The sequence below is a fragment of the Microtus oregoni genome, unplaced genomic scaffold (assembly GCF_018167655.1).
Source record: "Microtus oregoni isolate MIOR12 unplaced genomic scaffold, Mior012 000049F_ref0000343, whole genome shotgun sequence".
In the NCBI taxonomy this organism is placed as follows: domain Eukaryota; kingdom Metazoa; phylum Chordata; class Mammalia; order Rodentia; family Cricetidae; genus Microtus; species Microtus oregoni.
In genome coordinates, this window is record NW_024543223.1 from 6687749 (window position 1) to 6701106 (window position 13358).

Here is a 13358-nt window from a genome sequence, read left to right on the forward strand (position 1 = left end):
GCCTCCACTCAAGATAGGTGCTCTTCCCGGGTGGCGTCCTAGGCTTCAGGGGTGACCGCTGTGGCCGGGGCTCGGTGCATCAGCTCCACCTGCGCTGTGGTTGCGCGGCCGGGGGCGGAGAGGCGCGCGGCGGAGGGAGGGGCCTGCGACACGGCCCCCCCACGGCGCAGCCGAGCTCAGCGCCGCGCGCGTCCCATTACCGCCGCTGCCGCTGCCGCCACCGCCAGGCGCCCGGACGCAGCGCGAACCAAGCGGCCGGGATGCGCGCCCCGGCCCCGGCCCGCCCCACGCTGCGGCCGCCGCCTGTTCGCCGCACGCTCGCTTGAGCGCGGCGCCCGCCTGTCCCCGGCCACTCGGCCGCGATGCCCGCCCTCCCGGGCCCCGGCGGCCCGCGACCCTGCTAGGCTGCGGCGGCATGGCCCGTGCGCCCGGCGCGACCTCTGCGGATTGCATCGGTGTGCAGCGGCGGGGCATGCCCAGGGCACCGGGCGCGGCCTTCAATGGGCGAGGACACGGACACGCGGAAAATTAACCACAGCTTCCTGCGGGACCACAGCTATGTGACAGAAGGTAACGTACGTGTTGTCTGAGACCCCCTCCGGCCGGCCGCGGCGTGGGGATGCCGTCGCACCGAATGCCCTCCGAAGGTTTGGACCGCGCGCTGTGTGTCGTGTCCCCCCACCCCCACCCCACCCCGACCCCGGGCCGGGAGGGAGGGACCCGGGGGCTCCAACCGCTGCCCAGCGCCCTCCTCCGTGTCGCCCTCGGGAACACAGCTGTCCTTTCCCCGCCGGGTGGCACTGGATGGGGCCCTGACTATCATTTACAAAGCCCAAGACTGCAACAAATCTGGTGTGGAAATCTCTGGGACGTGGAAAGGCTTAAAAATCCTTCATTTGCCCTTTCAGCCTTACCAGAGCCCGCAGAAATTTCTAGACTGTCCATTCCCTGGAGAGGAACCCAGGGGGAAAAATTCCATTGCCAGATCCTCCAGGGTTCAGCTGCCTTGGCACCTCCCTGGCCTCCAGAGGCGGATCCCCTGCGTGGGAGGGGGAAGGAGGCTCGTTCCAGCTACTGTTAGTGCTGGAACTACTGTTAGTTACTGGGTAGTGCTACTGAGACAGGAGCTAGGCCAGACCTTTATGGTTTTCCGGAAAAAGTGGGGCATGCTACCCCTAACAGGCTCTGCGTTTAAAACCCCCTAAGTTGGCCCTGTGCGTCAGTCCCCACCAAAGGCTGGTGGGATGCAGAGGATAAGTGCCCTTTGCTAATGTGACAGTAACTTCCGGGGTCCCCAGGCCCTGCCTGGCCATAGATACGGTGGGGACAGCTCGAGCTTGCAGCTAGGGGCTGGAGGAGTGAATCGGCTGCCGTGAGAGTACTATACACCCTGGTGCTGGAGACCTTCCCGGGCAGTGTAGGCGCCTCCTGCACCAGGGCTGCGGGCCTCACCGGGAGGTGTCTAGGGCTTAAGCAGGTGGCTGCCCGGGTGGGAGGGCTCCTGGCACTGAGACCCGGGGACCGGTGTACGTGGGTTCCTGATCCAAGGAACCTGCGTGGGCCTGGTCTCCCCCGTGCCTAGCTCTGCCGGAAATGAAGCGGGCGCGGCGACTCCCTGCGGGTGCGCGGACCCGGGAGGCAGAAGCTAGGTGTGCGACCCAGGCGTGTGGATGCTGAGGGCGGTGCTCCGCGCTCCGGGGAGAACCGCTGAGTCACGCGTTGCCGCGCGGTGTGCGGGAAGAGGGGGCAGGGCTGTCAGGCCCGGGCTGGGTGGCTGCTCTAACTCGGCTTTCGGAGGCCCCTGGCGCAGAACTCAGTGCTTTGTCGCCCGGTGGGTGTTGCGGAGGAGGGTCGCACTTCGTGAAGATGATCTGCTCACAGCCTGCCTAGTGGCAGAAGGCAGCCTGTGTGGTTGGCGGGGCTTCGGAGCTTCTTGGCAGGAGTCGTGCGCAGGGCCAGTGTTGGTCGGGCTTTCTTGGGGAAAGCCTTAGTTTTTTTTGTTTTTTTTTTTTTTTTCCACCTGCACACCGGGTAGGAGTCAATGGGCCTCAGAGCTTATGTTGTGTATCAAACACAAACTTCATGATGCCCACCTCACAGAGGAACAGACAATTCAAAGTGTGGCTCTCATCCTCATCCTACTTCCTCTTCCTTAATAAAATCACCTGGGCAGGGTCTGCAGGAGGAGGGAGGACCTTCAGGGTTCAGCAGCTCTTGCTGCTGCTGCTGCTGCTATCCCCTGAATCTTCAGGTTCCAATGCTGGGGCTGGATGAAGGCTCCCTGCCCTGGTCCATCCCGTGTTCTATCTAGCAAGGAACCCTGCGGTCTGTGGGGGAATCTCACATGCCTTGTTTTATCTGTACAACGAGAGGGAACAAGACCCTCCCCTCAAGCCTTCAGGCTATGAGAACTGGGTGAAGATGGTGAGGAGGGGCTACCTTCGACCTGTAAATGGTGATTGGCAGCTGAAATGTATTGAGCACCTCTTGAGTGCCAGGGCCTCTTGGGTGGAAGTCTCCTCATGAACTCTGGGCATCGAGCAGTAGGGGGACTCAGGCAAGGAGGAACCCCATCAGATATCCCTACCCTTTCAGGGATGTATAATGAGTGAGGCACCTTTAGACTCTTTCTGGAAGGTGATGAAACTTGTGGTCTCTCTAAATAAGGACAGGACTTCATACATGCACATCCCAGTCACACTAGAGTCCCGACTGAGTTATGCTCTAGTTCAAGGTCAGGCGCGGATTTGTCAGCTGGTAGACTGATTTGTGTTCAGGTTCTGTGTATGGTTTACCACCTGCTGAGCTTCCCTGTTGAGTCATGAAACATCCCTGGACTTCAGTTAGCTGCTCTATAAAGGGAAAAGTCACAGTGACCTCTGTCTCAGGATCGTTGAGATGACCGTGGTCCTGAGAGTGTAAAGTGCTCACAGAGAGGACTGGGCATCCTGGAGGCATTCATAAATCACAGCAGCTTCTTGTCCTAGGATTTTGAGACTCTGTAAAAACCCAGGTGTATGCCTTCCCATCCTTCCTGGAGGTAGGCCCTTGCTCACTTATACACTCCAACCATGTGATTTACAGCTATTCCTTAAGCCAGGACTGGCCCTGCACATTTCCTGACTCGGGGCATTGCCTTATCTCTCTGTTCTCTCTGGAAAATCCTTCACCCCTCTCCCAGGACCAACTCCTAAATCCCTGAATCCCCAGTCCAGTGTCATCTTTGCTAGTGAGAACCCTGCCCAAGTTCCAGAGTCTCCTAGTAAATCCTAACTGTCCTTAGAACAGTAGAGTTCTGTTAGCCACTCCTACTGTGGTGAATTGAATGAGAATGGGCCCCTTAGGCTCTCATTTGAATGCTTAGTAGCCCAGGAGTGGAACTGTGTAATAGAATTAGAAGGATTAAGAGGTGTGGCCTTGTTGGAGGAAGTGTATGCCTGAAGGTGAGCTTTGAGGTTTCAAAAGCCCATGCCAGACCCTTCTGGATCTCTGCCTGCAGATCAGGATGTAGCTATCAACTGCTTCCCCAGCAACATTCCTTCCATGTTCCCTGCCACGAGGATAACAGACTAAGTAAGCATTTGAAACTGTAAGCAAGGCCCCAGTTAAAGGGCTTCTCAGATAAGAGTTGCCATGGTCATGGTGTCTCTCTGTAGCAAAGAACAACAGCTAAGTCAGAGGTTGGGACAAGGGAGCAAAATATTGCTGTGACAGGCTTCACCATGCTGTTTGTTAGAGGAATATGAAGGACTTTGGGGCTTTGGACTAGAAAAGTAGTTGAACACTTTAAGCAGGGCTTAATGGTCCATCCTAGTAGGGACATGGAAGATAATGCTGAGGGCAGTGTGAACTGCAGGGGCCTAGCTCAAGAGGTTTCAGAGGGGAAGGATATTACTAGCAAGTGGCCAAAAGACCATTCTTGTGATATTTTGGCAAAGAATGGGGCTGCTTTTTTGCTCTTTTCCTAAAAGTCTGCCTGGAGCTAAATTGAAGAGTTTTTGGATTAATGGTGTTTGCAGAGGAGGTTTCAAGACAGCCAGTGTTGACTCAGTCCTGTGGTTATTAGTAATCCCTCTTATGCAGACCTATCATGAGAAGAAGCAAGCCGGATGAAGAAAAATACAAAATGTACAGTTTGAGGAGAAAAGAAGCATCAGGAGTGTAATTGATCCAAGTGATATTTTCAAGGAGATAAACAGTTTAAAGAAAAGTGTGGTGCTAAATGGAGTGAAGGGAGTGATGACCTCAGGGCAAGTCCCCCGCTCAGCTAAGGTTCCAACCTGTGGAAAGGAATTAAGGAAAAACTTAAGCACAGAAGGAAGCAACAACGGAGAGCTGATGCAAATGTAACTGAACAAGGGGACCAAGATCCAGCCCCATCCAGCTGTAGACTTTGGCTCTTCCACTGGTTCTGGCTTTAGAGTCAAGGACGCAAGAAAGGCGTTGTGGAATCCTCCTCCACGGCTAAGGAAAGCAGCTGAGGCCAGGTGTGTGTCAGGGGTGCCCCTATGGAGCAGGCCAGCATAGGTCACTGCTTGAAGTTGTGCATGAGAAGCCTGGATCACCTTGAAAACCCTGAGATGTTGGAGATGCCGGAGTTATACCTGCTGAGGAAACCTGCAGGCTAGGTGTGGAACCAACTCAAGAGAGAGAAGTGTGTTTGTAGTCAACAAAGCTGGAAGGAGTGGGAGTTCTGAGGAGCACTTTTACGTTGGATGTAGAGATTTAGAATTTGGAGTTTGCCCCTCTGATTTTCTGTCTTGCTTTGGTCTAGTATTTCCTCACTATGCTCTTTCCTCCCTTTTGGAATGAATGATCTTCCCACCTCATTCAATAATACCAGCAATGTCATTTGCTACCCAAGGGTGTACCTGTTGCCCAAAGAGGAAATTGAATCCTTTGGAACTGGAGTTACACATGATTCTGAGCCCTATATGGGTTCTAGAAGAACCGAATGTGCTCTTTACTGATGATTTATTGCTCCAGCCCCATACTTATTTGGTTTTGGGGGTAGGATCTTTCTGGAGTTTATTGTTAGGCCTGACTGACTTGCCAATGAACTCCAGGAATCCAACCGTCTTTACCTCCTAATGCTGAGGTTACATGTGTGTTGCTCTTATGCTAGACTTTTATGTCTCTTCTGGAGATTGAACACAAACATGGTGGCCTCTTTATTGACTTTCTAGCTCCTATATTCAGTTCCCCCCTAATTCTGGAGGTCCCACTACAGACTATCTGGGTCCAAGACCCCTTGCCCAGGGTACTTTGTACTGAGACCCCACTCCAGATGACCTGATGCCGTGACTCCTTTTCTTTGGGTCAGCCTGACTCATGAGTCACTGAGATGAAAACTATAGCTTTGTGTTGGTGTAGAGACCTTGATGGAGGAAGGTCATTGGCTAATAAAGGAACTGCCTTGGCCCATTTTTTTGGTTAGAAGATAGGTGGGAGGAGTAAACAGAACAGAACGCTGGGAGGAAGAGGAAGTGAGCTCAGACTCGACAGCTCTCCTCTCGGGGCAGACGCCTCAGAGAGACGCCATGCCCCGCTCCCGGGATGAAGCTCCGACCCAGGATGGACATAGGCTAGAATCTCCCCGGTAAGCGCACCTTGGGGTGCTACACACAGATGATTAGAAATGGGCTAAATTAATATGTGAGAATTAGCCTAGAAGAGAATGGGCCAAGCAGTGTTTAAAAGAATACAGTTTCCGTGTAATTATTTTGGGTAAAGCTAGCCGTGGGGGCGGCCGGGTGCTAGGGACAGGGAGGAGAAGGGCTTCGCCAGTCTTGTGGCCACTCGCTAGTTAGCCATCCGTATGGAGAAATCTCAGCTCCACCTTCTCTTCTAGGGTACGAAAGGCAGATTCAATGACCTGCAAGTTCCCTTCTCATTTAGTGTTCTCTGATTCTAAAGTCAGAGCCAAAGTTTTATCTCTTTTTTTCTGGGCATATTCTCCTTATCCTTCGCTGGCCAGTACTAGCCTCCAAGCCAAACACCTGCCATTGTGTGGGATTCAGCTATGCCCGTGTGCAAAAGATCATTCTAACTGGGTTTGTTGGATATTTATACCCTTGGTAGAGGGATGGGGAGGGCCACAAGACCCTCATCTGAGTATCCAGCTGCTCCCCATCCCCTCACATACCCCTTGATGTGCATTAGAATAGCTTCATGGGTTTTTTAGTGAATGCTTTGGACTGAACTCAGCTCTGTTGAGGGCTGGTGTGGTCCTTGGTTGTGGGTGCAGGGAACAGAGAACTTGGGAATGGGGATAAGAAAAGAAATAGAAGCTTGTAGGGTGGTGGAAGGACTTGAGCCCAAGCAAGGGGGGCTTCTAGGATGGGGGTAAGGTGGGATAAGTAATGAAGTAGAAGCTAGTAGGGCAGTGGAGGGATCTGAGCCTGAGAAAGGGAGCGGGGCTCCAGAATGCAGTGCTCTGGGGAGTGTCTGTCTATCAGACATTTTAAAGAACTGTATATATCTCCCAAAGGATTCTGCTTGGCTCAGTTTTGAGACCAGTCCAAGACTCAGCTCTAGACTGAGTAGGATGGGCATGACCAGGCTTGACCAGACCTAGCTTACCCATCCATTCTTCTCTTCGTGTATTGGCCAGCATATCTTCTGGGTTGTCCACAGGATGCAGCTGTGGTCCTTGGGGCAGGAGTTCAGCCTAGGGGCAGTCCCAGCAGTGACCAGTCGCTCTGTGTTCCACAGGGTAGGTGTTGAAGGAGCGTAGTCTCTTTACCTGTGCCTATGTGTTCTGTGTGATGTTAGAGTTGTCTGTCCTTCCAGAACTGCACTGGCTTTATAGCTGAAGGAATAAAGAGGCTCAGGGGAGCAGGGATCTGACCTGTGTGTGTCTAGCACATCCATTGAACAGCCAGTGTCTAGGCTGATCCCTCCAACATCCATCCAGCCTTCCCTCTGGTGCCTGTGCATTTGTGTGTTCTAGGAGACCACGTACAGTGATTGCTCTGGTTGGTCCAAAGGTAATGTCATCATACAACAGCTTCCAGAATGGGAGCAGGAGTTAGTTCTGGAGGATGAGTGCAAGATAAAGTACATAGGAAGGAGTCCTTGGCAGAATACAGAAGCCCACGGCTTCTGATAGCCATCTTGGCACCCTGGATGGGTTGTGACTGTGAGCCTCCATTCGGTCTGTCTTAATACCTGGGTCTGTTTTTAATATCAACAGTAATCTCATTATAGAAACAGGATTGAAGCTGCTTTTCTAACTTAGCATGAGGTCCTGTGGTTTTCCAGGCTTGGCTGCAGGGCTGGTGCATCGCCTGGGCGGCCATCAGGACCCTCCACTAAGCATGTGGGGTGGATCTAGCTGTGCTGTCCTGTCTTGAAATTTCCAAACATTTCTCTGGGAACTGGAGTTCTAGGAAGGTTGGTGGCAGGACGGAGATGTCTAGGCCTGATGTCTACTCCAGCCCTCTGTCAGGAAACCCAAAAGGAACCCTTTAACACTCAGGAGACTGAAGGTAGGGAAACTGGGAGGGGTTTTCACCAGCTTCTTCTTTGGAGAGCCCACCCGTGTCTCACGCTGCTTACATCAGGGCTGTCTGGCCCTGGATTCTCCTGGATGGTCCTGGCTGCTGCTTCGATCATTAGCCAGGAGGAGTGTACTGCTGCTCAAGTACTTTCTGTCTCTATGAGCTCCCACTCATCACTGGGAGAATCATTCTCAGTCTACCAGGGCCTGGAGCTCAGGGACCTCCTCCTACTTTATGTACAAATGAGATATGGCTGAAGCCAGAATTGCCCTCAGAACTCTCATCAAACTGGCCAACCAAAGTCCCACCCCCACCCATGGGGAAACTGAGTTTAGGTGAGGGCTTAGTGGTACATACATGCAGTCCAGGAAGAGCCAGTCTTTGCTGGATTTATATTCCCCTTGCTTCTGTTGGAAAAGCTTAGCGAGTCTCGCCAGGCTTCAGGGAGAGGAGCGTGCAGAGTCGGGATCATGTCCTTCAGATCTCTCTGCCTCTCTGGGCCTCAGTGTCTCCATGCTGCCTGGTATATCAGGTGTGGTAATGCTCAAAGTGCCATGTGGATACTCCAGTTAAACTTGGGGAAGACAGTCACCACTCTGGCTTCCCTAAACCCATGTCTAGACCTACCCTGCCCCATGTAGCCCAGGCTGGCCTCTGTCTCATGGTGTAGTGGAGGCTGACCTCAAATCCTTGACCCTCCTGCCTGTATCTCTGTTGGTACAGGTGCTACTGTCACACCTGTCTCCTGGGTTTCCTTTTTTGAGCTGATCAGGCACAGCTGCTACCTTTATGCCTTTCTTCCCCCAAAACAAGTTCTGATGGATACCCACACTGGCTCCTGGCTCTCACCTTCTCCCTCTAGATTTTGGGTTTTGTGCTTAAAGCTCCAGGAGCTAAGGGACATTTTGCTGAGAGCTGTTCCTTGGAAAGTAAGCAGTTTTGTCAGGTGAAATGCTGGGGTTCCATGGAGAGGGTAGCAGGTGTGGAAGGTAGCAACTGGCAGAGGAAATGGGCGGAGAGGCTGCCCATGGCAGCAGTCTACGAGTCTCCGTTCGGTCTGCCTTAATTTCTGGGTCTGTTTTTAATATCAACAGTAATCTCATTATAGAAACAGGACTGAAGCTGCTTCTCTAACTTAGCATGAGGTCATGTGGTTTTCCAGGCTTGGCTGCAGGGCTGGTCTCATGGGGCATCGCCTGAGCAGCCGAGAGGACCCAGCACTAAGTGTGCAGGGCTTGGCTGCAGGGCCGCTTGGTTGCAGGGCTGGTCTGGTGGTACACCCCCTGGGTGACCGTCAGGACCCTGCACTAAGTGTACAGGGCTTGGCTGCAGGGCTGGTCTGGTGGTGCATCCCCTGGGCAGTCGTCAGGACCCTGCACTAAGTGTACAGGGCTTGGCTGCAGGGCTGGTCTGGTGGTGCATCCCCTGGGCAGTCGTCAGGACCCTGCACTAAGTGTACAGGGCTTGGCTGCAGGGCTGGTCTGGTGGTGCATCCCCTGGGCAGTCGTCAGGACCCTGCACTAAGTGTGCAGGGCTTGGCTGCAGGGCTGGTCTGGTGGTGCCCCCCTGGGTGGCCTCCAGGACCCTGCACTAAGTGTACAGGGCTTGGCTGCAGGGCTGGTCTGGTGGTGCATCCCCTGGGCAGTCGTCAGGACCCTGCACTAAGTGTACAGGGCTTGGCTGCAGGGCTGGTCTGGTGGTGCACCCCCTGGGTGGCCTCCAGGACCCTGCACTAAGTGTGCAGGGCTTGGCTGCAGGGCTGGTCTGGTGGTGCATCCCCTGGGTGGCCTCCAGGACCCTGCACTAAGTGTGCAGGGCTTGGCTGCAGGGCTGGTCTGGTGGTGCATCCCCTGGGCAGTCGTCAGGACCCTGCACTAAGTGTGCAGGGCTTGGCTGCAGGGCTGGTCTTGTGGTGCATCCCCTGGGCAGTCGTCAGGACCCTGCACTAAGTGTGCAGGGCTTGGCTGCAGGGCTGGTCTGGTGGTGCACCCCCTGGGCAGTCGTCAGGACCCTGCACTAAGTGTGCAGGGCTTGGCTGCAGGGCTGGTCTGGTGGTGCACCCCCTGGGTGGCCTCCAGGACCCTGCACTAAGTGTGCAGGGCTTGGCTGCAGGGCTGGTCTGGTGGTGCATCCCCTGGGTGGCCTCCAGGACCCTGCACTAAGTGTGCAGGGCTTGGCTGCAGGGCTGGTCTGGTGGTGCATCCCCTGGGCAGTCGTCAGGACCCTGCACTAAGTGTGCAGGGCTTGGCTGCAGGGCTGGTCTTGTGGTGCATCCCCTGGGCAGTCGTCAGGACCCTGCACTAAGTGTGCAGGGCTTGGCTGCAGGGCTGGTCTTGTGGTGCCCCCCTGGGTGACCGTCAGGACCCTGCACTAAGTGTGCAGGGCTTGGCTGCAGGGCTGGTCTGGTGGTGCACCCCCTGGGCAGTCGTCAGGACCCTGCACTAAGTGTGCAGGGCTTGGCTGCAGGGCTGGTCTTGTGGTGCCCCCCTGGGTGGCCTCCAGGACCCTGCACTAAGTGCAGTTCTAGCTGTGCTGTCGTGAAATTTTCAAGCGTTTCTTTGGGAACTGGAGTTCTAGGAAGGAAGTTCAAGGAGCTGTGGCTGGGAACAGGCTCCTTTCCTTCACTGTCCAGGGTTGTGGACCTCACATGACCACTCTGCCCCCCTACATCAGTGGTTCTCAACCTGTGGCCTGTGAAACCCTTTGGGGATCACATAACAGGTATTTACATGATGATTTATAACAGTGGCAAAATTACAGTTAGGAAGTAGCAATGAAATAACTCATGAATGGAGTCACCCCAACATGAGGAACTGTTGCAGCATTAGGAAGGTTGAGACCCACTGCCCTGCATGGCCCCTTGTACTATGTCTGTATTGAAGGAGCCAACTCTACTCCTCACTGAATCCAGATCTAAACAATGACATCCTGAGACGTGAACCCTCAAGATAATGGCCTTTAAGAAACCAAGGGTGAGGACGTGGGATAGGGAGAAGGGACACCCACCTATTCCTTTTCCCCACACATGTGAGGCAAGCCCTCCACCACTGAGCCATACCCCGGCTTTCTTATTTTTGTTTTGAAACAGTTCACCAAGTTGCCCAGATGGGCATTGAACTCTCATCTGTCCTGACTCAGTCTCTGGAGTAGCTGGGCATCTTTGACTCTAGAGTCCCAACTTTAAACGTCACACTCTGAAGGCAGGTGGGAGAATGGTCCCAGCTTTCTTCCAGGTTCTCCCTGTGGTAATCACCTGCGAATTCTGCCATCAGCATAGAAAGGCCATGGCCTGCAGCTGAGGACTCCATCCCCAGTGACATAACCCACACTGCCCAGCCTGAGCCTGTGGGCAGCCTTTGTTCTGCCACAATAGGCCATTCAGCCCCTGTCCAGGAAGACAATGGCCCTGCTGTGCTAGGATCAGGGCTACCATGGCTCTTTGGGTGTGTCCTGTTCCCTGGGCAGCAGGCAACTGTCTTCTGGGCTCAGAAGAGGAGTCCAGACACGGCCAGGCACAAACACTGACTGTGGACTGGCTGTCCTGCCTGAAGGACTCCAAAGCCTCATAGCCTAGGGGATGATGCTCAACCTGCAGCTTCTGTAGACCCTGCCTCCCCTCCCCTCGGCACCGCAGGGACCCTGTCTCCAAGGAGCCCAGAACTGCCAAGTTGCACAGACGGCTCAAACTCAACCTCCTAAAGCATAGTGTGTAATCAGAAGTGAGCAGGCCAGCTGTCCCTGCCGTGGTGGTCCCAGTTACTAAATGTGGTGGCCAGGCCGTGGGCAGATGGCCTGCCTGCATTTAAACTCCAGTTTTGCTCCTCGTGAAACTCAAGATGCTAGGCAGGTGCCCACACCCCCCCTTTCCCCTCTGTAAAATGGGGGTATGTGGAACACCCAGTAAGATACCCAGCATCCTGTCTGCTCAATGTGTGGCCACTTAGAATTCTGTGGTCATTGAACTCTAAAGGCACTCTCCATGTTTTCAAAGCACAGGGGCTGCCGATCACCAGGGCTTCAGCTGGAGGTTTTTGAAACATCCGCCAAAACTTCTCGCACAGACTGACATAGCTCTGGTTGTGAGGCCTGTACTGCGCATCTGGCTGGACCTCTCTCAGGTGTTTCCCGATCCAGGTGGGGCAGCTCTCCATTTTCAAGCTGCCGACCTGCTGAAGGTGCCCGATGTGGCTCTGTAAAGATCACTGACTCTGGTTTGTGCCCAGTGACTGGATGGCTGGCCCATCACCAGGAGCTGGTTCAGACCTGCTTAGTGACTAAAGGGGGCCTCTGCTAAGCCACGCCTGGTGGCACCGTAGGAGATGAGGGAGAGTGAGTGTGGTTGACTTCCTCTTGGGGTGTGGCGAGTGCTGTGTGGGGTGACACATGGGACAGGCCTCCAGGGCCTGGCACAGCGGGGACAAACCATCTTCCTCCCAGGGTGAGGGTAGCACAAGGATCAGTGCCATGGCCACCTGTGTGTGTCCTTCTGCTGCTGGGATATCCTCGCCCCAGAACTGTCACTGTACGGATGCCGAGGACTCCCCATTCCAGAATGTAGTGATACCATTATTAATCTCAGTTCCATAGAAGCCACAGACCCGGCGGTGAAATACCATGGCTGCCTATGTCCTGATCAAGTCCCTTATTGTCGTTCCTTTTGCTGTGTTAAAACGTTCTGAGAACCACTCAAGGGGACAGGGTTTATTCTCTGGCTCACAGTTCAAGGTACAGTTCACCTGGTGTGAAAATCAGGGCTGTGGGAGCTTGAAGTAGCTGGCCACACTGTGTCTACACTCAGAAGAAGGGAGGTAAATGCTGGTGTACATTTAATCCTTTTAACCCAATGTTGGTGCCTCATTCAGTCCAGGGCCCAGCCCATGAATGATCCCAGCCGTGTTCAGGTGGGATCACCTCTGTAACCCAATTAAGAAAGTCCCTCCCTTGGTTGTTCAGAGACCAGGACACCAGGTGATTCTAGAGCCTGTGTAGTCGGCAATTAACTGATCATCACAGTTGTGGCTGGCTTGTTGGTGGGCAGCATGATGGGAGGGGGGGCGTCCAGGCCCTCCTATCTGTCATGCTCCTCCATCCCTTGTATTCTTTGAGGTGGTTTGTAAATACAACTCATTGGCCGCCGAGACGTTTTGGCTCACAAGGGACACTTTTCACTCCCCCCACATTTCATTGGCTGGAGCTGTAAGGGGAGCTGGACGCTGGAGTCCATGGTTAGGTAGCCCAGGGACGATGCTAGTATTAAGAGAGTGTGGATCTTGGTGGGGCAGCCATCTTTGCCACATGACCTGACCAAGCAAAACCTCATGCTTTCCATCCCAAAGGCCCTGTTGAGGATTCCTTACCTCTGGGTATGATGACACACGCCTTTAATGCCAGCACTCTGGAGGCAGAGGAGCTCTGTGAGTTTGGGGCCAGCCTGGTCTACAAAGTTCCAGGACAGCTAGAGCTACATAGACCTATCTAACCGTGCCCCTCCAAAAGGATTCCACACTAGGTACCCTCACCCAAAACCCTGCTGGTCTCTGCCCCTGCCTCAGTGCATGGTGATGAGGGGCCAGAGCGGAGAGGCAGAAAGTACCTCGGGAGGTCAGGTATGTCTGAGCTGAGGGCTGGAGGGTTGAGCCGGGATGCACGATGATGTGGACACAGGCATTGGATGCGTGGGCGTGAAGGTTGGGAGGGGCATCCTTGCAGGAGCAGTTTGTGGGATCATGAGGTGTAGATTGGCGGGGGGTGTAGGAGAGAGACTTGTGAATGGCTTTAAATGTCCCTAATAAGGAGTTTGGATTTCAAACTGTCAACCTTGAGGAGTCACATAGAGGTGGCTCCTTCCTTGCTGGA

The 13358-nt window shown here is 54.1% G+C and overlaps 1 protein-coding gene across 2 annotated transcripts in view; it reads left to right on the top strand.

Moving 5' to 3' along the window:
- The first annotated feature begins 212 nt into the window (after positions 1-212).
- Positions 213-13358, top strand: part of Ppp2r2c (protein phosphatase 2 regulatory subunit Bgamma) — an 86797-nt gene continuing 73651 nt past the window's right edge. Inside the window, exon 1 of one of the 2 annotated variants that reach the window (XM_041636410.1) lies at positions 213-570. In XM_041636410.1, coding sequence (XP_041492344.1) covers positions 501-570 — 70 coding nt within the window. In that variant the 5' untranslated portion in view covers positions 213-500. Of the gene's footprint in view, positions 648-13358 lie in introns of both variants that reach the window. The other variant, XM_041636411.1, reaches the window with a different exon arrangement.